Source organism: Mesocricetus auratus, unplaced genomic scaffold (assembly GCF_017639785.1).
Source record: "Mesocricetus auratus isolate SY011 unplaced genomic scaffold, BCM_Maur_2.0 Super-Scaffold_6730, whole genome shotgun sequence".
Classification (NCBI taxonomy): domain Eukaryota; kingdom Metazoa; phylum Chordata; class Mammalia; order Rodentia; family Cricetidae; genus Mesocricetus; species Mesocricetus auratus.
In genome coordinates, this window is record NW_024429184.1 from 55,515,513 (window position 1) to 55,540,773 (window position 25,261).

The 25,261-nt window shown below is 36.2% G+C and overlaps 1 protein-coding gene across 2 annotated transcripts in view; it reads right to left on the minus strand.

Moving 5' to 3' along the window:
• The window catches only part of Zc2hc1a (zinc finger C2HC-type containing 1A), a 44,246-nt gene that overhangs the window by 6,265 nt on the left and 12,720 nt on the right, over positions 1-25,261 (minus strand). The window contains exons 3-8 of one of the 2 annotated variants that reach the window (XM_040741399.1): positions 23,750-23,866; positions 15,236-15,377; positions 13,415-13,563; positions 11,570-11,669; positions 10,985-11,084; positions 2,883-2,999 (exon numbers count right to left, since the gene is read on the minus strand). In XM_040741399.1, coding sequence (XP_040597333.1) covers positions 2,883-2,999; positions 10,985-11,084; positions 11,570-11,669; positions 13,415-13,563; positions 15,236-15,377; positions 23,750-23,866 — 725 coding nt within the window. The remainder of the gene's footprint in view (positions 1-2,882; positions 3,000-10,984; positions 11,085-11,569; positions 11,670-13,414; positions 13,564-15,235; positions 15,378-23,749; positions 23,867-25,261) is intronic. The other variant, XM_040741400.1, reaches the window with a different exon arrangement.

Consider the following 25,261-nt stretch of genomic DNA (forward strand, 5'->3'; position numbering starts at 1 on the left):
ATTTATTTTATATCAGTAGAAAAACGGGCTGTAGAGCAGTCCAAAAGAATAAATTTCCAAGTAGTAATTCTAATCTGAAAACAAGTAGTGTTAGTCAATATTAATGATACATTATATAACATTACCTTCATAAAATAAAACATAGTTCAAAATATTACTAATGTCTCATAGAAAATTTCATTTTAAAAGCCTAGTTAAAAAGTGTCATTTATTATTGCTCACAACATGGACACTGTTAACTGTTTATAGACAACTCCTAAGCAAGCATTAAACAAGTATCATTGCTAGCCTAAGAATTCAGGATATGGTTAAAATAAGAAAATTTTCTAGCTACTTTAAATGATAATATTCATTTCATGGAAGTTCTTAGAATAACTAAAAATAAATATAGATTTAATTTCACTAACTGTATAGGCTGAAACATCTGACATAAGTGAGACTTGCAAACTTTAGACATCTGAACTAAGATAGATTAACAGGGGAGGCTATGAGATTGGGTAAGTTTAGATTAAAATTCCACTGTTACCAAACAACTTTGTAACAATAGTAATAATGATAACTTGAATTTACTCATTGGTAAATTGATCATTCACATTACAGAAAGATTTTAAGATATATTCATATAAAAGTGCAGCATGTTGATTATACTACTACTACTATTGATACTGCCACTACATGTTAACTTATTAAAATTTTTTTAACGATTCGCTTTTATTGGGGTTTGCCTGCATGCATGTCTGTAGGGTGTCAGATCCCCTGAAACTAGAGCTACAGACAGTTGTGAGCTGCAACGCAGGTACTTGGAATTGAACCCAAGTCCTCTGGAAGAGCAGCATTTACTAGAGAGTCTAGCTGGGACTTAACTGCTGAGGTATCCCTCCAGTCCCACATACACACTTTTGATAGTTATGACTACATACTAAATACATTTGTTTTGCACAAATAAGTTTATCTAATTCTAATAGATAATTTCATGTTACAGATGAATTAAAGGAGACAAAAAAACTCTTGAATAACTTAACCCAGGTGACTCTAGTAGTATGACACAAAGTCAATATTCAAGAGAGTCAGTAATGCATCAGTCCTTTCTCTTCTTTAAAGACTAACTGCATTTTGCAAAAAAGCAATTTTGTAATATAAATGGAAAAAAATGGAAAAATTCTTTAACAGTTCCCAATCTTTGGCTGGAATTCTTCCTACTCTACTTATTTATATGGTAAAGTTGGAAGTATCCCTAATAGGTTGAATAACTACTATTATGCATGTAATAACTATTCTCCAAATACTCAGCATACTAAGAATGAAGATGTCATTCCATTCCATGTAGACATTTTGTTTTTTGAGATATTGCATAAATATATTGTGGCATATGCCTGGCTTAGAGAACCTGTGTTTACAGACTGTGTAAGCTGTAATGCTATTATGTGGTCAGATTAGCATTTAGTGGATAATACTACAGATCCTATATTCAATACCCAATGCTACAACTAAGAACGGTTCCTCCCTGTAGTTACTTCTTCAATAAGCAAACAAACACTTTGGTGCACTGATGAGATACCCAAGACTTCTTCAAATGGTCCCCCAAGTCTATCTGTGAGGCTTATTCTATTCTAGTTTTGTAAAGTAGGACTGGAATTGTGCCTTTCTAAGTTAATCTCCATATAAAGAAAATTGTCAGGGGGTAGGAAATATTGTTTGTTTTGTTTTCTTTTTTAAAAGCTCTACAAGTATTGCCAGGCATATTAATTATTACCTTCATATAATGTGTCTAAGGTACATAGCTAAAAATACCTTGGATATCATCTGTAAATGTAAAATATATGATTATCAACCTAGATAGCTATATTATATGCCTATTGTTTTTTAATATCTTCCAAGAGATGAAATCTGACTGTCAAAAGTCATTCTGAAACAACTGATCAATTCTTAACACATGTTCACACACTCAAAACATTTTCTTTCTGGCCACAATATGGTAAGTATTTACCCTCAGTCTATATGTAAACTTAATGTGCTATAGTTCAAACATATAAAAACATAGACTAATTATGAAATTACACATCATCTTTTTCCTAAACCATTTCCCCTGATATCTGCATCAATTCAACGACCAGAAAACAATGTCTTCCTTCCATAAATGATCATTAACTACTTAGAAGCAGCCATGCTGAGAGAATATTTCCTGTATCTGTTTCATTGCATGCCTATTTGAATTTATCACTATATTTCATGATGAATAAACAGGATACACTGTTAACCTCACTAATATTTTTAAATTTTAACAGACATTCATTTGTTACATCCTAATTTTATCATTTAAGAATGAGGACTGAATTGGATAGATACTGAAACCCACATCTGTGAATTCTGACATTTCATGCTACTGTTTCAAGAGTGACTGTGATTGCCAGTCTTCTTGGTGAGCAGTCCAGGAGAGACAGGTATCTAGCAGTTTCATTCCTCTCCTGGGTAGGAATTATAAACAACTAAAGAGGGACTATGACTCATTTGGCTGCTTCCTATGATCTTTTTTCCTCTAGCTATACTTCATCATCTGTTTGATTATGTAATTTGTCCTATACACTTCTTTATAAAGCTACTACTCCTAACATCCTAGCATCCCCAAAAATAAGTGTTGAAGGTGACTGCTACAATATCTTCTAAAATTAATATTAAATGGAAAAGGTATGATCAATGTTAATTGGAGTAGAAATACTTAATAATAACAATAAAAATATTTTATGGCTTATAAGGCCATTTAGCACTTAAATGGCTTAAATTTACTTTTACATAGAAGGTAAAAATAATTATAGTAGTCTATATCATAAAGCCTGTAAGAAATATCTGATAAAGACCAACCAAACTGCATTATAAATACTTACTTGTAAATGGGTAATAACTCATGTCTTTTGAAGGCACTGTCTGACTTTGTATCTCTGTCATACAACCTTTGCACATGTCTTCCAGTTCGAAGTGGAGGGCCTAACTTGTCCATCTTACTATCAAAATATATAAAGGTGTACCCATAAGGAGATTGCTACCGACTGTTTGCCTCTAAAGAACTATGTAGATATAAGGATTATTTTCTTCAGAAAAAGACATTCTGGTTCACTAGAAACCACCCACTTCCCTTAAATAATTGAATGCCAGGAGAAAAGCACATATCACAGATTTCTGAGTTCATAAAGTACCCATCAATCAACCTGTAAGTTGTGACCATTAAGACCACCCTGCCAGTTTCCATGCAGTTGCCACATTTATCCAGAGTGGGGAATGAATTAGGCACTAACAGTTTAGTGTGAAGCTAGAAGTGAACTTTAAGCAGTTATTCACAAATAATTTTCATTTTCCCTGAAATGGAAGAGCCCTTCTTCTCTATTATTTTACTTTATAATTGCCCTTGTATTTGAAAGATATAATTGCGTATAGAATGCTTACATATTTATCTTGTCTCATTTTCCAATAAGGTACGAGTTTATTTCTGAAATGTATATAGTGAAAAGGGCAAACATGGTCTATACTTTAAAAGATGTGATTATTCTAAGCATCACAGGTAAAACACCATTGTGAAACCTTTTTCAACCTAAAGTACAAAATATCTCCATCTAGCGGATACTAGTGCTAACTGCAGATTTGTAGGACACCTTGTTTTATATTAGCCATACATTCAAATCATATATTATCACCAACAAATATTCACTTATGGGAGAGAACAGGAAAATTAGTAAAATAGAAAATTATCTTAAATTATTGGTAAGAAACATTCCATCTCTAACATTAAATATATTCTTGAGCTAGGTGTTGAAGGTACATGTCTTTAATTCCAGCATTCCAGAGGAACAGGCAGGAGGATAACTTTGAGTTTGAGCTTAGCCTAGTCTTCATAGTGAGTCCTAAGCCAGCCAAAACTTATCAGTGAGATTCTCTCTCTCTCTCTCTCTCTCTCTCTCTCTCTCTCTCTCTCTCTCTCTCTCTCTCTCTCTCTCTCTCTCTCTCTCGTGTGTGTGTGTGTGTATGTCTCTGTCTCTCTGTCTCTGTCTCTTTGTCTCTCTCTCACACACACATTACATACACAAGAACATATATATTCCATAAATAGATATCTGCTCTCACTTCTGTTTTTATTTTTTCACATTTATCTCAGTAAGCCCTGAAGACATTGCTAATCTGATAACTGAGTAATAAACCAAAGAGCTGATGCTTGTTCTTGAAGCAATTACTATCCAAAAGGGTCTGTTCATCTTTCCAGAATGTAAGAATCTCTCAGAAGCAACGTTAGCCATTTGATGGTTTCTGTCGATGCATCAAAGTTGGTGCTAAATGCACGTAACAATATGTATGTTACAAACAACCTTCAGTAAATGTCTTAAACATAATTCCTATAAGTCCTTGAGATTAAGTTTATCTCTAATTTATAACATTATAAAACAACCCAATGACTTCCAAGTCTAATTGGTCATTTTTATGCTTTGAATTATGAAAATGTTAAAAACTGTCAAAGCAATATTGTCACAGACCCTATCTCTAAAAAGGCATCTGTGAGATATGAATGATGGGTGACATCTGTCTCAGAGAAACAGTTACTGAATTTAGACTTTAAGAAAACTTCATCTTAGCACACTTAAGGCCCTTGATTTAACCCTCGGCACCATACACAGAACACACAAACTGTACATATTATTTTAAATATAAACAGCTTCTTTAATTATGATAATAAGTAGCTAAATTCTACATGTGAATCAAAAAAAGATACATAAAAATCAAGGTGATTATCCTGTTTCCTGTTCTATATACATGGTACAGTTGAAAATATGTTTACCTAATTGAAAGGTGGGTCCCAGAAATGATTTCTGCCAGATATGTGAGTTATAAATCCAACTCAATGTAATACAAACCCACTATATAAAAATTTATATAGTGACTATATAAATGATTGCTTTTGACAGACACAAAATTCAAATGCATCTTAGAGTAAATATTACTAAACGTGATTGGGGCAAATGTCACAATCTCCTATTGTTAAGTTGTGTACACAAACTAAAATTTATAAATGTCAATTAATTACCAAGATCTTATATATTTTTGAATTTTCAAAGACTTCATAGCTGAATGACCACTGAGAAAATATTTGGTAATGATCTCAACCTCTTCCTGATGAAGTAAATTTCAACTTAAGAAAAGTTCCTTGTTTACTACTGATATGAAAGTAAGTCCACTGAGAAATAAATTGCCTGCCTATAACAAGTCTGTAACTGCAGAAAACCTCACAGAGTGTTACATAATCAAGAGATGACTTTGGGAAGTGTACTGGAAAAAACTATCGGGTGGCATCTGTCATATGTGGATCTCTGTAGTTAGAATCCTGTGGCATTCAAAGATTTACAATGATCCATATAGGTGGATAAATATTGATCTAAATTCTAATCCATCACAGATAATTTTGTATAACAACTCCTTAATACAGAAATCACCTTAAATCAATAACTTCAATCATTCTTAAACCACACAACAAGCTAGGTTCATACACCAGAAAATTATTTTACAAAAGAAACAGATTTCTGGGTTGGCAAGATGACTCAGCAGATAAAAGTGCTGTTAGCTAAGTCTAATTAATGACCTGAGCTCAATCCCCAGGGTGTACATGGTAAAAATAAAAAAAAAAAAACCTATTTCCCAGAAGTTGTCTTATGACTTCTCCATGTATGCTTTGGTATGCACACACACACACAAAATGAATAAATGTAAAAGAAAACAATTTAAAGGAACGCATTTCTATCAAATGAAAACTAGACATTTATTTCCTGCTAATTTAATATAACAAAGTGTTCAAAATCAACTTCAATTTTCAATTAAAAGGTGCTCTCCAGGGCTGGGGAGAGGTCTCAATCAATAAACTGCTTGAGGCAGAAGCACTAGAACATGGGTTTGAATCCCTGAAACCCTATAAAAAGCTGAGCATCATTTTGTGCACCTGTTCTGGGTGATGAGTGGAGGATCCCTCTGGCTCTGGCCAGCCAGACTAGCAAAATTTATGAACTACAGGTTCGATGACAGACCCTGTTTCAAAAAGTGAGAAGATAAAGGCAACCAACCCTGACCTCAGCCTACACATGCACGCACGCACTCACGCAATTTGTGTCCACATGTCCACCCACACTCACAATACTCTTTATGTACTCTGTAGCTATATGTTTTACCCCATTTTTTCCTATAGTAACTGAAGTAAATTATTGAAAGACATAAATTCAACTATTGAAAATGATGGAGGAGAACATGAGGGATCAGGAAGGTCGAGTTGGGGAAAGGCAGAGGGGGAAAGAGAGCAAGGAAAGAGACGCTTCGATACAGGGAGCCATTATGGGGCTAGTGAGAAACCCAGCACTAGGGAAATTCCCAGGAATCCACAAGGATGACCCCAACTAAGAAGAATCTAAGCAATAAATAGTGTAGAGGATACCTTCACTACCTTCATTACAATCATAAAGCCTTCATCCTGAAACTGATGGAAGCAGAAGCAGAGACCCACAGCTAAGAAGCAGGCTGAACTCCTGGAATTGTTAGAGTGATAACATGAGCAAAGGGGTGAAGACCCTGTTGGGGAACCCCACAGAAACAGCTGACCTGAGCAGTGGGAGCTCACTGACTCCAGACAGCTAGGGAACCTGAAGAGGACAGAACTAGGGCTCCTCAATGTGGGTGACAGTTGGGAAGCTTGCATAGTGTAGGAGGCCACTGTTAGTGAACCCAGTATTTGTCCCTAGCGCATGAACTGGCTTTTTGGAGCCCATTCCCTATGGAGGAATACCTTGCTCAATCCAGACACGGGGGGAGGGCCTCAGTCCTATTCCAAATGATGTGACAGACTTTTATGATTCCCCATGGGAGGCCTCACCCTCTCTGAGAAGGGGATGGGAGTGTGGGGGTGGAGATGGTCCGGGGAATAGAGGACAGGAGGGAGAGGGAACTGGGATTGGTATGTAAAATATGATTACTTTAAAAATAAAAAAAGAAAGCACACCGTAAGCTGTGACAGTTCTGTGATCTTATTCAAAGATGACAATATTCAATAACTCAGTATTGCCTCATATTTTTGAAATTTTCTGGGGCTAAATAAAACTATCTTTTAGAATTCTGTTGAAAAATTCTAGTTGAGTGTTTTTGTTATTTAAAAAAATGTAAAAATTCACTACAAGTTATCAAACATAAGAATTTTTCCAAGTACAAATATTAAAATGTTATAATCCCAATGTAGGATAAGACCAGCATACATGAGTAAACTATACTAAAGGTTATAAACAGCATACTTGAAACAACTGTAGAAACATCAATTACTAGCATTTATCAATCTCAGGTAATGTCCAAACCTTCAATGTTACAACTGACTAAATGTCTTAATCTGACCTTCACTCAATCTGGAACCAATGCATAAATGAAAAAGACTGTTGCCATGTAAACTTTATGTAATTCTTCACCAGGACCACCACTCTAGGATGAACCAAGTTTACAGTTGATAAACGTGATTTTATCAGTTCATTAGTTTTATCACCCAACTCCTAAAAATGCTAGGAATTTAGTTAGGGTGTTTCTTGTGGTTTTTCTCTTTTTTGTTGTTGTTTTTTGCTTTTTTGTTTTCTGGGTTTTTGTTGTTGTTGTTTTGTTTTGCGAGACAGGGTTTCTCTATATTGTTTTGGAGGCTGTCCTGGAAGTTGCTCTGTAGACCAGGCTGGCTTCGAACTCACAGAGATACACTTGCCTCTGCCTCCTGAGTGCCACCAACATCAGGCTTTTTGTGGGTTTTTTGTTTGTTTTGCACTGTTGATTTCTTCATAATGGTATTTACAATTTACCAAGGAAACAATCAAATGAATCACTGTTCCAAAATTTCTAAAACAGAAATGGTAGCTTGTAATGGACAATTGTAATAGAATCCACGAATTACCAGATAAAGGGAACTCATGTATTTATTGGGGAGTCTCATAAATGCAAGGTAGGGAACCACCAAAGTCTTCTGCTCTTGGCGGCTAGATGCTGCCATCCGCCTTCTGACCACTACCCAAGAGTGTCAGACTGCTCCGAGTCTACATATAGCCTCTGAGACCCTGCCACAAAGGGGCTGGTACCTCAAAGACTATTGGCTGACAGAATTCCCACAACAGTGGCTGGCACTAAATAGAGTTGCTGAGTGGTTCTAACTAAAACATAACAGGAACATAGTAATACTTCAATTAGTACAGTAAATCTATTGACCAGAAGTAAGCAATAACTACTTTTCAAAGTAGAAGGCTTTTCTATATAGACCAGTAGAATGTAAACACATATGACTGCCAGTTTAATGATATGTGATAACCGAAGTGATCAATTTTCATGCATGATAAGCAGTGTTCAAAATCTCTGTTAGTAAAAACATTTTTCTCTTAGGGATCATATAGTTGGTCAGCTTTTTTACATCAGTAATCAAAGTCTAAACGCAGTCAGAAAGCAGTGTCATAGAGATACACTGTTACATACCTACCTACCTACTTGGTGCCACAGTAGAACTCAAGACCTGGTTTTCTGACTCCATGGTGAGTGTGCTCACTCACTTGCTATTGTGTGCTCACTGTTCCTGTCTCTGTCTTTCTTATGTGTGTGGTATTTGCATTATGTGTCCACATTTTTGTTTGGCTATTTTTGGATGTGTATGGGTGCATGCCTGTCTGTCTGGGTGTACATGCATGTATTTGTACAGGCATGTGGAGGACTGAGGTTGGTATCACGAATCATCCATAACTGTTCTCTATTGAAGAGCCATTTATAAGAGTAGTCTTGTTAGCCAGCTTAACTAGGGGACTGAGGAGGCACCTCCAGAGCTGGAATTACATGCAAACAACCACTATGCCCACTTAGTGTTGCATGACTTCTGGGATCAGAACTCTAGATCTCAAGCTTGTACCTCATGTACTTTAACCACTGAACCAGCGTCCCAACCCCAAAATTCTTTTTCAAAAATTCTACTGGCCAGCTTTATGTGCACAGCCCACTTAAAACATTGTAGTGTAACTTAATATGGCAAAAGATCATCCATATAAAAGAAGTATTGAAAAATACTGCCTTGTAACGTATAATCAACTATAACCAAAACACTAAAAAGACTATAGCCCAAGTAAAGGTAATTGTCTTGGTTATGGTAGGAAGGCTTTGTAGAATTAACTGCTGTGCCTATGCATCACTATGTAGAGAAGACAAAAAGAAGTCAGTATTGCTTTGGTTTTTTTAACCACCAGAAGATGAAATAAGAAAAAGACAATTTATTGTACTTTGTTAGTATACTGTTAGTTGGTTTTTGTTCTTTTTCTATTCTGTAGTCTTGATTATTTGCTTTCTTTTTGGTGATGCTGAGAACTGAGCCCAAGGCTTTGCACACTCTAGCCAACTGTCCCACCACTGAATTATATCATCATCACATGAAATTGTTTTCTGTATATGGGTAAGTGATATCTGTGTGTATGTGTACACACACTGGTGTGAGTAAGCATAGGCACACATGTGCTATGGTTCAAAGATGAAGGTAAGAGGACAACAGCTAGAACTGGCCGTAGCCTCTGCCTTTTTCCAGAATGTCCCTTGTTTGCTGCTATGCTTATCAGGTTGGTTGGTCAGTGAGCTTCCCAGGAGTTTTCTGTCTCTGCCTCCCATATTCCCTGCAGAATGATGGATTACAGTCATGTGTATCATCATGTATAGTTCTTACATGGGTTCTGGGATTTCAACTCAGGTACTCACACTTTACACACTGATTCATCTCCCCAGATTCAAAGTCTTTGTATATCTTCGATTTCCTATGCTGTCTTCATTGAGTGAGAAAAAGACGCTTAATGACAACTGACAATTATTCCTCTGTAAATTTTCTTCATGAAAATAAGTGACCGTGAGTCAGAGATAAAGTACACCCCAAAATAATGTGAACTGATTCTTCAACCAACCACATATGTACACAAAGACAAGAGTGTCTGTACTGTGGGTTTTGTGGCAATCCCTTAACCTTGTGATTCATCAACAGAGAGCGAAGTAAATCTATGAAATAAGTATCCAGATAATTAACTAATGTTACCAACAAGGTTTCCAACATTACAATGAACGCAGAAGCTATATTTCACTAAAATGCATCTATATAAAATGATAGACATATAGGAAAATTATTAGTGAATAGTCTGAATAGTCTCACCTCAGACTGGTAATTTAGTATATTCTGCCATTTTGCCTAAGCATATTTTTAGTTCCAGTTCCAACATACACACTTCATACGATGGAGGTGTATGATGAAAATTCCATTTTGAATTCTGTACCCTACACTTTTCTCATGGCAAAATCATTATGAAAATGCATTCATATATATCTTTATGGTTGCCAAATATCTTTATGTTTCTCTATATACTATCCTATCAAAACTATTCACTAGGTGATTTTATGCATTACAATAAAAACACTTGACTGTTGTCTAGTCAGAGAAATTTCAATCCGCACCTGGCTTTTCTGAAACATTCTACAGCTTTAAACAAATCTGATTCTCTGAGTTACTCCATGACTACAGAGAAGACTTAATTAAATCCTATGCAAAATGTGGAGCACACTGTCTATTATATAGTACTCAACATATTATAGCCATTACTAAACCTCCAATGTTTTACATTATTTCTTAGATGCCCCAAAATAAAACTGTTGACTCTCTCTCTCTCTCTCTCTCTCTCTCTCTCTCTCTCTCTCTCTCTCTCTCTCTCTCTCCCCCACACACACACTCACACACAACTCTTTAAGGATCTTGATGAATACCAACTGTATTTCTCTGAAAGTTATACTAAGATTTCTCAATAGCATTACTGAATTCTCTCCTTACCAGCAGTATGCTAATAGAAACAAACAAGCTTAGGAAAAATATTAAGGACAAACCAAAAACACTGATGCAATTAAATACATAGCACCAATAACACATTAAACATAGACTTACCCTGCCTGAGGGGCTGCTATTGATTTATGAGAAGGAGATAAGGTCTGCAGTTTGTTTCCCAAAGAACTGTTAACTGAAGATGCTTTACCCGAAGGCACACCTTATAATAAAAAAGGTATTAGTTTTAAGAATAGTCTGAAAGAAAAGTCATACAAAACAGAGCCTCTACTGAGGAAAACAGTTCCTTATCAACACTCTTTGTGCCTATAGTTACAAATAATTTTCAACTACTAATGAGGAATATGTTCTCTCTCATGTTTATCTCATCACTGACACACAAATAACTCCCCACTTGAGGTTTTCTTTTAAGCCAGTAGTACTTGTCTTACAGGAAGAGCTGTCAAGGTCAGGTATAAGAAATGTGTGGCCTTTCAAGAAATCAATAAAAAAAAAACTTGGTTGTAGAAGCTACTCAATGATATTTCAATTTTACCCAGAAAAAACAATTAATCTAAATTTCTTACAATTCTTTTTAATAATCTTCAACAGGCCACCATTGTCATTTCCTTACACACACACACACAACACACACATAAAAAACATGGCTGTCTTTGTTTATTTAGTTTGCCATATGGATTTCATTACCTACAACAGTTTTGCTAGTAGTGCTGGGCTGTGGTAGTCGGGAAGATCCTGACGATATAGTTCCAGGAGAATTGGATTTTTTAAGTGGAGATGGCTTATACTAAAATAGTGAAAATATATCAACATCATTTTGTTATCAGGGAATGCAAACTGTAATTCAACTCCTCAGAAGGTCGAAGACAGAATTTTTGTTTTATAGGATAGAGATAGATGGTGATAACAATTATGCAGTATCGGAATAAACTTAGCAACACTGAGTACACACTTAAAACCGGTTAAGCCAAATGTTCACATTAATAAAATGAAGTATCCTAATATAGAAATCAAAACAAGTTTATTTTTGATAAAAATGTTTGAGTAGACCAAATCTTTTACAAAAGCTGTAAATGTCTCAGGCAACTACAAAACATATATACAATTATATGAAAACCATTTTAAAAGCACTGAATTTTAGATTGGGTGAGAAGAAACTGCCATTCCAACTCCATCTGAGATTGTGCCAAACACCTGCCAGCACAGAGATAGCACAGAAACCAGATGTATAAATAAAGTTAGTCAGCCAAACTGACACCAATTAATTTGTTTCCAGAAAGACAGTGTCAAAGAAGTAGAAAAGTAACCATAACAAAGACTGACTTTTTATTTAGCAAAAAAGATAAAGTAGCAGAATAATGCACATGTGTTTGTGTATATGAAAGAAACTGAAGGCAGAAGCATGAAAAACCTAAAACAATTTACTAAGAATAATTATATTTCTTGTATATGTCCAAACAAAAGACCTGAGGTACTTACTAGACAAAGGAAAAAAAATAGTCTGGCAAAAACGTATTGAAAAGTTAAAGAAATGAAAGAAAATATGTGAGCAAAACTAAGAATCGTATGTTGAAATGACTAATTTTCTTATGAGATAAAATAAAATCACCAGAAAAAAGATACACTAAGGGGCCAATAAATAGGGCATTGGATATTATGGATTACAATTGTACATACTACTACAATCTAAAAAATTTTCCAAGTATGTGATATGCAGGAGGCAAAATTAATGAGAAATACAAAATACAATAATCAAAGCTAAAGATTTTAACAAATCGTCTATAATTGATGTGAAAATCAAAAGAAATGTCAGTAAGAATCAGTCAGTTCAGCCTGGCATTTATAAATCTCAACACACAACTGTAAAACAAGCATTTTATTCCAGATGCCATGTAGCATATACCCTAAGACCACACACAAGGTAACAGAAAACATTTTAAAAGCATAAAAACTTTGGCGAACACATTCTTGAACTAAAACAGAATTTAAAATAAACAAATTATATCTAGAACACTATAATTATTTGCCAATAAATGATTTACTTGAAATGAACTATGAATAAAAAGATAAAAATTAGAATTTATCTTAGGGTCTTTTTTTTTTTTTTTTTTTGGTTTTTATGAGACAGGGTTTCTCTGTATTGTTCTGGAGGCTGTCGGACCAGCCCGGCCTCGAACTCACAGAGATCTGCCTGCCTCTGCCTCCCGAGTGCAGGGATTAAAGGCGTGCGCCACCAACGCCCGACCTAGAATATATCTTAAACTGAATAAAAAAGATTTATAAAATGAAACTATAACAATACTAGAGAAAGGAATGAGTCCCTACTGAACAAAATATCTTTCAAATAAATTAATTTGTGCTATTTTTTTCTCAAGTAGTCATTCAAATTTTGTATCAAAGCCCTTAGCAGTAACACATACATTTTAGACAATGGGAAAACTGTAATGTTATAGATCATAACTATAAAACTGTGACTCTGAAAGAGGCACTTTTTCACTAATTTGTAGACATAATTTAAACCATGCATTTCACCTGTGGCCGAGCAGTTGGCTTTCCTTTGGACTCAGTAGAAAATTTGCCCTTATTACTAATACGCGCTGCCTGTTCTTTACAAAAATTGATATGTCTATCCGCTGCATTTTCATTGAACCTCCTCTGGCAATATGGACACTGGATGTAATCTAGAGCACATCAAAGGAGAAAGAAGTTAGTAACAGGCCACCTGTGATGGACAGTAAAGACTTTTATGATCAGCAGTTCAGGATGAATAAATAATATAAATAATGATATCTGATAAGCATGATCCCATTCCCATACAGTATCCAACCAGACTAACCTAAACATAGTAAAGATATTTAAGAAAAAGTCCAGAAACCAATTCTATCTCCTGCATTTGAATCAATCTGAGGAAAGTTGAAGAAAAATAGAATAAAAAATAAAGTGTCAGTAGAAAATAAACAGTAAAAGGAAAGTATTATTTGCTTTCATCATGGGCATAAACTTTATATGGCACTTAAACAGTAAAACACACATTAAAATATAAATTCATTTGCAGATTAAAGTAAAAAATCTTTTTGAAGAAATCAAGGCTGCCAAGAAATTTATTTTGTAAAACAAAGAAATGGAAGAAGTACTTTAAAACTCAAACCTACACTGACATATTTTAAACCTCAGAAATATTTCCTACTTACTAATGGAGCAGTATAAAACATCTAGCATCAAGTTCAAACCCTGAAAGATTTCCTACAGCCCAGATTACCCCAACGACCCGGCTTCATTACTTACACAGACATGAAAAGCTAAGAAGCTAAGACAAAGTCTGGAAAGGTTTCTGGAGCGGGGAGCTCAACTTCATGGAACATAATGCAGACTAAGAAGGGATCTAGGCAGTCCAGATGGATTACCCCAGAAACGCACAGAATCATCCACACTTCAGGAGACGGCAAATTACAGCCCGTTAATGTAATCCGGTCTGCCTACTGCCCAATCTGGTAAACAAAGATTTTTGTTGTTTTCCTTTTTTTTAAATATAAATCTACTCACTCATTTACTTATCTGTGGCTTATACCATGAAAAAGCTAAGTAGGTTTATCAGTAGCCTCAACCATATCCAATACCTAAAACTCAGTCTTCTACTGAAATAGATGGCAAATGTGTCCTCTAGCATAAAATGTTTAATTACATCCAGGTTGCCTAAGAAACATTCTCTTTGATAGGAAGTAAACACCAATCTAGAACATCAATTCAATTTTAATGTGACTGTTTAGGTTAAAGTAACTACCTGTTGAGGATGTTCTAATATCCAAGAGAAAACTGTAAATTCTACTACTTTATGTCTATCTCAATAGTTCATGTATTTATTATATATAAAATTTTAGTTTGATAATAATTAGCATTATAACTTCTAGTTTCCCAGAAGAAACTATAACAATATTATTATTTTTAAAACATAATTTAGGCAATTGGTCTATACCACAGGCTCTGAATTAATTATATATTTTAGAAGTGTAACTTTCTTTTCAGGCAAGATACCAAAGAACCGAGCAACATAACTATTTGAATTCGAATGAATGTGTAATAAGCATGATTGACTTTCTATATTACTAATAATTTTATATTTATAATTTTAAGACATAAAGATTATGCTTAATTAAAAGCATTGTGATTAAAAAAAATAGTGTTTCTATTGCTCTCTAGGGATATACCAGATGCTTGGATTATCACAATGATTTGACCAAAGTAAAGATTACTTGTCATTGGGTTTCAGCATAAAAATTATTGTATACCCACTGAAAAATGAATGCTATCAACCTTTGGCCACACGAACATTTCTGTCAACAACAGTCCACATACCAGGGTCATAAGACGGTGGAGGAGGGGGCGGAAGCTTGCCGCCCTCTTTCAGGGCCTGATCAAGGCCTTTGGCTGCTCTTATGGTGGCAATGAACTCCTCATGCTTTCTTCTCCAATTAGATGGTTTCTTTGGTGGTTCTGGCTAGAAATAAGGAAAAAGCAACATCAAAATAGATTTTTAATATACTGAAATACATATTATTTTAAATCCAAGAGAACATTGCAATCACATTGCACAGTTTGTAAATAAGATTTTACTTAAGGCAGATACTGTCCAGGTGTCCTCTACAGGTGAACAGCCTATTTGTATTCCTACTCTTTCTCAACCTTTCTACAATAAAATTTACCAAAACTAAAGGATTTCAACTGGCTTTAGGGGTGGAAAACAAGTTGTCTGTGAATTTCATTCGATTTCCTTTTAGGAATTTGAGACTGAAGATGCTTTCATCACCTCACTTAGACATTTGAACTCATTCTGTGAATGGTTCACATTCCTAGTCAACTTCTTTCCCTGGCTTTTAGGCTTTTTGGAATAATTCTTCCTAGGTGCAGAGGAAATTACTCCTTTGCTCTCCAAGTCCTGTGAGCCTGTAGATCTTTTGATATGCAGAATTATTTTAAAACTGTTAACTAATTTACTAGTTTCCTTAGAGTGTTATTTTGTTTTGTTTAACTTTTATTCATTGTGTATTTTATTCATCCTGGTACACAGTGTGGCATAGAGACTCATGCTGTAGTTTCTGTATCCCTCAACTCCCTACTCCACCCCATCCCAAAACTGAGATAAAACATTCACCATGAACAAAACACATGAGTGTAGATCTATACCTGAATATTCTCATTCATTCCACAGCTTTGACAATCCTTATTTGAGAACTAAGATTTCAAATACTGAAACCATACGACATTATTTGATATTTGACAGGGTATCTTAATTCATGTTCATTTCTCAATCTTTTTCTTCTTATACATGTACTTTCTGTGGCATCTTTATAATTGGCTTGTCATTTAAAATAAAAACTATCAGCTTAACTAGAAAAATGGGACATTTTATTCATAAATAATTTAGGGAACCTAATCTTTATTATGCTGAATTGACCTATATAAGAACATTTTATGTTATCTCAATTGAAGAAGTATTCACTTGCATCTTTTAGTATTTCAAGTATTCCTCATAGAAGGCTTGTTCTTTTTTTTAATTTATTTTTCAGTTTAAATTTAGATAAGATACAAGGTTGCTTCACAAGTCAGTTCCAGGTCCCTCTCCCTTTCCCTCCCCTCCTCCCGTGCCCTCCCCCCAACCCTCCCCCATTATCCCCTCATTTCCCCAGGGAGGGTGAGGCCCTCCATGGGGGTGTCCATAGTCTGGCATTTCATATAGGACAGGGCCTAGACCCTTCCCCAAGAGTTCATGGTGAGAGTGCACCTCACATTGTTGGATGGGAGTCCAAAGTCCGTGTGTATACTCGGGATGGGTACTGATCTGCTGCCCAAGGCTCAATAGATTACCTAGGCCTCCTCACTGACACTCACATTCAGGGGGTCTTGATCAGTCCCATGCTGGATTCCCAGGCTGATGCCTGGGATTCAAGAGTTAACCTTTGTCAGGTCAGCTGTTTTCTGGGGGTTAAACCAGCTGAGTCTTAATCCCTTTGGTCATCAGTCCTCCCTCTCTGTTACTGGCTTTCTTGAGTTCAGCTCAGTACTTAACTGAGGGAGTGTGCCTCTTCTTCCCTCAGCCACTAAATGAAGTTTCTGTTTCCCAGACTCTCTGGCCATGGGATTGTAGGCTGACCCTCCCCAGATCTATGTCTAAAATCCATATATGAGAGAGTACATGCCATGTATGCACACAGTTTTATTTTGTTTAAGTTATCAGTTAGCATCTCATGCATTGCTTGTAACTGAATCCAGCTCCATGTTTGCTGAGTCTACCACTTCTGCAACGTATCCCCTAAACATGATGCTAGCTTACAGGAGTTCAACTATTCTTAAGGTCTTCATTTTTTAAAAATCAAGAATACGCATTCAATCAAGTCAAAAGACAGTTATTTAAAAATATGAATGCAAAAAAATACGAATGCAAAACTAAACAATACAAATTAAAACCCCAACTCTCTGGCCTAACTGTGGCCACAACAGCCCATATCCATGCCAAGAATGGTAAGTGTAAGTTCTTACATCTCATCTAAGAAGCTTCTTTTTATAGCAGATGGAGACTCAGAGAGAACAGATGACCATGGTAGCCAACTAGATGATACAGTCATTAGCAACCCGCTATACCTAAGGCTCACGGAAAAATCACAGAAAAGGGGACAGAAAGATTCCAAGAGTCAGAGGATCTGGACACCTGCTTCAAGATAGTGTCCACCAGACATGACAGGAAAACTCACCCATAAAACCTAAATATGCTTACCTGAAGAAGACTAGCATAATGACACTACCAGCTGGCATATTAAAGCTGCTGAGGAAAATCCCTAAATGAAGAACTACAGATAGTTTGTGGCTACTGGGAGAAAGGAATTCATTTTCTCCAGGGATGAGCTCCTATAAAGGTTGTCTAACCCAAATAAGTCAACCCTGGATACATGTACATCTGACCAATACTAAATGGGCTCAGTAGGTGATACATAAATGTTTGTGTGTGCATATAGTGTACATATAATAATTAAAGAAGACATCATGAATGTGGGGACAGTGCATGGGAGGAATTGCTGGTGAGGAAGGGTGAGCCAGGAGTACTGTATATATAGTGCTAATGTATGAAGTTCTCAAACTCACCTACAAATTAAAAACAGCATATGATGTATAGTTCTTATATGAAGAGGTATAAAAAAAGAGAACCTTTGCCAAGAAATTTGGTAATTAATATAAAATGGAAAATATTTTGACAAAATAAAACAGCAATCACCAAATGTCACAAAACTTACATTTGATTTTAAAAAGTAAATTATTTAAAAATGTTTCCGCCAAAAATTTCTCAGGTCCACATGCCTATACTACTGAATTGTTTTTTAAAGTCTAACAACAAAGCAATATTCCCAAAAGATTTTATGAGAGCAACAAAAACTGTTAGAATAAAAATTATAAACCTACTTCACTCATGGATATACATGTAAAAATCTTACATTAAGACTTTCTTAGCCGGGCGTTGGTGACGCACACCTTTAATCCCAGCACTCATGAGGCAGAGGCAAGTGGAACTCTGTGAGTTCGAGGCCAGCCTGGTCTACAAAGCGAGTTCCAGGACAGCCTCCAAAACAATACAGAGAAACACTGTCTCGAAAAACAAAAACAAAAAAAGACTTTCTTATTTTACAGTTAAATGGCAACTTTTATCTGCCCCACATTATTAGTCACCTAATCGCAAAGTGTGCTGATCTTTTCTACTTGGTTTCCTTACAGATATTTGTATCAATGCAAGCTAACAAAACCTTCTTATTACTCATCACTGAATGCATTTGATTTTTCTGGTGTGGCAAACAGGCCCATGAATAAAGCTTCACAGATCTATGAGAAGAGAATTCTGAGAGCTTGTGAGAAAACTCCAAGTAAACAAAAGTCTTGTAGCCTTTGCTCCTCCATAACATGGGTTGTTCTTGGAATGTGTTTTCATGCCCCTCCCAGGTATAATAATAGGAGTGGGCTTTTCTTTGGTTACCCATCATGTTACCCATTATTATTTGGATGAGGCTTCCAAGTACACACTGCCCTCCTGACTATATTAAGCCTAAGCTCATGACATTACCCTATGACTATATACAACCTGAACTCAAATGAACTTTGCTCACATGAGCTTACCCCCAGAATCCCTCAGAATATAAACTGTTTAATGCCCTAAATAAAGTTGGCTATTGGAGAATTTAGTCTGCCTCATCTTTAGGCTCACTTCTCCAGGTTCACACCACCAACTAGAGCAGCAATGCTGGTGCAGCAGCTACTTGGAAGAGTTTGGGGGTAAGAAAAGCACAGGGAGACTGAGAGGTTACAGGACACAACTCTCTTCTTTGGGAAAGAACATAGGACTTCTAAATAAGGCCCCATGTAACTGTGAGGTCTTGCCTCTTACATGTCTATGGAAATAGGTACTATTGCTGTGATCTCCCCCCCCCCCCGTTCTGACAACCACTTTTAGAAAGACACCACCTTATAACTGGGCTTCTGACTTTCAGGAAGAGATCTGAAAACCTCTAGCACCAGGCCTGTTCTATTCAACTCTACCACCCATCTCCCCTTTCTGGCTTTTGTTCAACTTTAACTCTGCCCATTTCAGAAACGAGCAATTCACATTTGCCTGCTTTATCTTGTGTCTAACATGGTGTAGTTGTTTAAAAAGCTATACATTCTTAAAGAATGCACCTTAGAGAAATTACCTTTAAGATGAAAAGACCCCCTCAAGTATATGGTGTCACATTCTTAGCCACAGAATCCCAAAATCTTCCTACATATTTTTTGGGTAGTTAAGGCTGGATTTCAATTGTTCTAGGCAGTTCTAATACATAATCTATACATGATGTCTTGTCTTTAATTTTACCAAAACTAGAGTGTATTCTATTGTTCAGGTGCTTGTGACTGTGTAGGATTTCCTTGATACAAATAAATACAGTAAGAAGTATACTATACTGTTAACATCTTCTAGTTGCTTTTCAAACTTTAATATGTATGTGACTCACCTAAGGATCTTGTAAACAGCAGATTTTAATTCAGTGTGTATCCATGAGGGTCCTGCATTTCTAACAAGTTCTTGAATAATCCTGCTATTAATACACCGTGGTTCACACTTTAAGGATGAACAATGCAATAAACTACTCAGTATAGGTTTTACTTTGCTTTTATTCTTAAGGTGAGTAAATAAAACTATTTAAAAAGCAGTGTAACATCTGAATATTACAATCTTATGTGATGTCCACAATAACTCCCTAAGACATTACTTCTATAAACACTGTACAATTGTGCAAGTAAAAAGAAGCATACATAATACTACTTGCCTAGTCAGCATAGCATGTTACATAACCAGATCACAGTCTGGGATTCTTACTCTTTTCGCCAGCCTCTGTACCTAATGAAACATACTGTCTCAAATAAATGGCTAATTTACCTACTTTAGCTAATGTAATCATGCAAACGGCCCCTAGTATGAAAACCTTCAAATACTGGTTTATGATGCCTTGTTAAGTCTCACATCCTCCCTTGTGGGGGGAAACTTGGTAATCCACCATTAACCACGTGGAGCCCTAGAGACACATAGGGATATGGTAACGAAAGGGCAGAACCGCGCCGCTAACCACACCCACTTTGGGCATGACTAGAGACAGGGCAGTGAACTACGCCACTAGCCAGGCCCACTTTTGTGTGTGGCTAGAGGCATGTACGGAGGAAGCAATAAAAGGCCAAGCATCAGAGCCTCTTGCCCTCTTTTTGGCTTCCGGTTCGGTGGGGGAGAGGGAGGGCACACGACTACTTGACTCATCTGGGTTCCCCATTTTCTCTTGTAATTTCTACAATAAGCAGTTACCTATCCCCTCAACAAGTGTGCCGTTTATCATTGCAGTGTCACTCCCTGTAAATACTCATGCACAACAAAGATAAATTCCACAGAGAATGACAAAAGCTTTAAAGGAATTTTAGAAACAGAACAGAGAGAAGCACAGATTTTTGGTAGCAGCATTTTTCTCAGGTGGGCTCTGTTTTGCTATCGACAAACAGAGACTCGCGGCTTACTCAGAAAAAAAAAAAAAACACAAAGTTCTTTTAAGAGGCTCTGCTAACAATTCAAAGGTCTACATGTACAGCTGGAAGTGGCAGAGACCACATCTCCAAGCCAGCAGCTTTTGCTGGATCTCAGCATAGACTGAGGCAATGAGCTGGAATCACGCTTACGCCCGCCATCTCGGAAAAACTGCAGTTTAAACAGCCGCGGTTTTAACAAATAAGACACGTGGCCAGAAAAACATAAAGATTCACAGTAAAGTCAGATTTGGATGAAGAAAAGCCTATAAAGGTTTACAGTGTGTTTAAAAATATATGTAAGATTGAGACAGAAAAAGAAACGACATAGTGGTAAATAAATAGAGAAGCCGGCTGTGGTGGCGCACGCTGGTAGGATTTGCTCCAGAGGCAGAGGCAGGCAGATTTCCAGAGAAACCCTGTCTCAGAGAAATAAATAAAGAAATAAAAGTAAAAGAAACAGAGTAATAATAATAGATAAATAAATAAGCCACGTAAAGATGGAAAATAGACAGAGAGTCTGGATACTGTACGCTATTGTGTTTTTCAGTTTTTTGATTGCTCAGGAAGGAACAGCTGCTAAAGTACACTTGATTATAAATGCTGCTGAATTAATCCAACCTCCATCTTTTGAAAATGCCTTGACTTCAAAATTTAAGTATAAGGATATGTTACTTGGGAAAGGAGATTTTGCTTATGTTTCTACAGAAAATGAAAAGCTAAGGATTCCTCCCAGGCTTCTGTGGTTTGATGAACCACGACCCCCGGAAGCAGTGGGCCAAGTGTTCCAACAATTGAGACAGCTAAGATGATGGAGCTTCACAGACCCTGAAATTAAGGACTTATACAGGTTTCTGAGTTTTGTCATGATCCCCATGGTGTGAACAACGCCCCCTTCCAGCACGAAGCAGTTTGGAATGAACGACGTTCTAATTCCCATCTTCTTTATAAATCTTTGTTTTCATTTAAATGGGATTGTTTATAATTAGCTAGTGATCACAGCCAATTTCTTCTTAATGGTAAAAAGGGGAATTATGGTATGGGTATGGTTTTTCATTTGATACAAATTCAAGGTCAATTTTGAGATGTGTATATTTCTCCTCTTGATTAAGTATTGTGCTTATACTGATCTTTTAAAAAAATGCATAATTAAATATAGACTATAGATAGTTACTTATAACAGTCAGAACCTATAAGTTAGGTTAGTTAGGTTTTCTAGATATTCAGAAATATTTTTGAGATAGATATACAGTCTTCAAGCCTTTCAAAGACCTTCAGAAAATAGCATTTAAAATGGTTTAGGGTTTTTCTTGACAATGAGAAATGTCTTCTCCTGGCAGCACCAATTACGTCTGAGAGGAAGATGGGCATCGAAGAAACTCGTTATGGATTAGATTAGACTGTTTGACTGTTGCTGTATAAACTGGACATGCAGGACCCACAGGAAAGTGACTGCTGAACTCAGTCTTACAGGGTTCCTGCTTCATGGAAGAGTCTACGAGCCTTTCTACAGGACAAAGAAAAATGACTGACAGACTGCTGATGCAGATGGACAGTTTGAAATTTCCTGCTTTGCTGAGAAATCTTCTGGACACATTGTGGCCTATGGGCTGAAGGTGGATGTCCCAACATTGCAGAGGAACTTCGGGTGACTGTCCAGGCAGTAAGATGTCTCTGTCAATCCTAGTGTTTATATATTATCCTTCTGTGGTCTTTGATGCAGTTGAAGACAGATAGTTATAATTATAGTTTTCCTTAGTTATGATAAAAGATAAGCTACATATAGAACTTTAGACTCACAAGGATGGGATGGATGATATTTTCTTTAAATCTTGCTAAATGTTGATAGACAAAATATTGTAACTATGTTCTTACTTGATAACTGTTCTTTTATATATAATTTGACTATGTTAAAGTTAAGACCTTTCTTTTTGTTTAGACAGAAAAGAGGAGATAATTTGGGAAGTCCTGTGATTATGTCAATAAAGCACTGTTGGCCAATAGGAATCTAGATAGGTGGGACTAGGAGTCCAGGAGGACTCTGGGAAGAAGAAACACAGAGAGTCAAGATGTAACGCCATGGGGTAGGAAGCCCAGAACTATTCTCCGGTAAGAGAAATACTTAGATTAACAATTATGGGGTAATTACTTAAGTCAGAGCTAGCCAGTAAGAAACAAGCAAGGCCAACAGCTTCATAATGAATATAGCCTCCTGTGTGTTTATTTGGAACTGATGCAGCTCTAGAACCAGCCTGGCAGGAAGGCTTCTCTCAAAGGAAAAAGCTTCTCTTTACAAAGTTCAAATAATGTCTTCTAAAAAAATGAACTACTGGACACGGGCTGGGAACGGAACCTGGTTCCTATAGAAGAGTACCAAGTACTCTTAACTGCTCTCTCTCCAGTTCCAATTCAACTTTAAAACAAAATACTTTATTAAATTTATTTTATGTATTATTCAAGTTAATTCACAAGAAAACCAGCACATAGCTAGTTTAAGAAAGCCACTCAAATACTTGTCCAGTTTCAAACTAGTTTGCAGTGAAGTTCTATACAGTGACTGACTACCGTAAACCAGTTTCTCTTATAATTTTACACTTCTGTTATTAATGACATCTTTATTCATTCACCTGTTCTTATTTAAAATAAGCTTTAGGTTTCTGACATTTATTCTGAAGACACACATGGAATTTTATTTATTCTACCTAGAATAATACTCATCATTCATTATGATTTTTTTCCGTAAGTGTAATGACAAGATTCATACTGTTCCAGAGTATATATACTTACCCTGGGTTTAAGAGGTTTGACTGTGGGAATATCAGTGCCTTCAGCTCTTTGCCTGCTTGAATCAAAAGTCTTCCTTTTTTTAGTGGCAGTTTTCTGGCAAATGGGCCCATGTTTTTTCTGTTAAAAAGAAGAAATACAGCATATTTTCTTTTATACAGAAGACCACAAAACTAAAAAATTTAGCCCAGCTTATACACCACCTTAATAAACCCACATGGGAAATTTTATTTTTCCTTAATTAATCTTTAAAACACATACATACAAACTCTCTAACTCTCAAGGGTGTTGGTGGCACATGCCTTTAATCCCACAGGAAGTTGCAGTACAGCCTCTAAAACAATATAGAAAACCCTGTTTCGAAAAACTAAAAAAAAAAAACCTCTCTCTCTGTCTTTTTCTTTTTCCTTTCTCTGTCCCCTACCGCTCTCCCCCCCCCCCACCTTTCAGGAAATTATAGAGAAATGCTATCTTAAAATTTTATTAGAAGTCATTTAATATTCTAGTTTTCACTGTTGCTAAGAATAAGCAATAATGAAACAATTCAAAGCTATTTCAGTGAAAAGTCCTGAGTAAACACAAAAGATAGATGAGAAAAAATAATGTAAGGCAAGAATGATTCAGTCCTGGGGTCATAAAAGGCACCACACTGGTAGCTAAATTACATAGAGTAACATAAAAATAGGTTAATAACACTAACCCAAAATAACAAACAGTGGTCATTTATGTCCTTCCTATACAATTATCCCTTCTCTCCTACAACTCAAAACCTTTCCCTCCATCCAGAACTTGTTTACTTTCTTCATCTAATACTTTTCTTGTAGTGTGTATCTGTATCTTCATTGTTTTGTTAATTAATGCTAACTCATTTGTTCATTTTAATGACACTTTAAATTATTTTAGCTAATCTCCAAATAACCCGTTCTCTGGGGAAAAAAAAAAACTCCCTTCACTATAGAAATTTTGTTGACTGATGTTGGTGTGTTCAATGCACCTTTGTTCCCTTTGCATTTAGTAAGTGCTCATGAAAATGGCACTGTGGTGTCTGTCTGAGGAAAAGAAGAAAATTGGCTTATTTAGTCCTGATGCCAATCACAAACCCACTATCTATTTGTATTTGTTTTTAGCTTTATTTCAATAAACACTGGACTATACATGCTCTTAAATAAATGGTTTGAAGATGTACTTTTATGTGTATTAGCATGTACTTGTAAGTATATGTGTGCCACATGTACTCCTGGTATCTACAGAGGCCAGAGAGGTTGTAGGAGTCCCTGTAAATGGAGTTGTAGAGGGTTGAAAGACGCCTTGAATATGAGTCCTGGGAACTGAACCGGGGTCTTTTGCAAGGGCAACAAGTGCTCTTAACTGCTGAAACAGCTCTTCATCACCTAGCATAAATTCTTTAAATGTCTTCTCTCTCTCTCTCTCTCTCTCTCTCTCTCTCTCTCTCTCTCTCTCTCTCTCTCTCTCTCTCTCTCTCTCTCTGTCTCTTGACACACTTACACTTATACT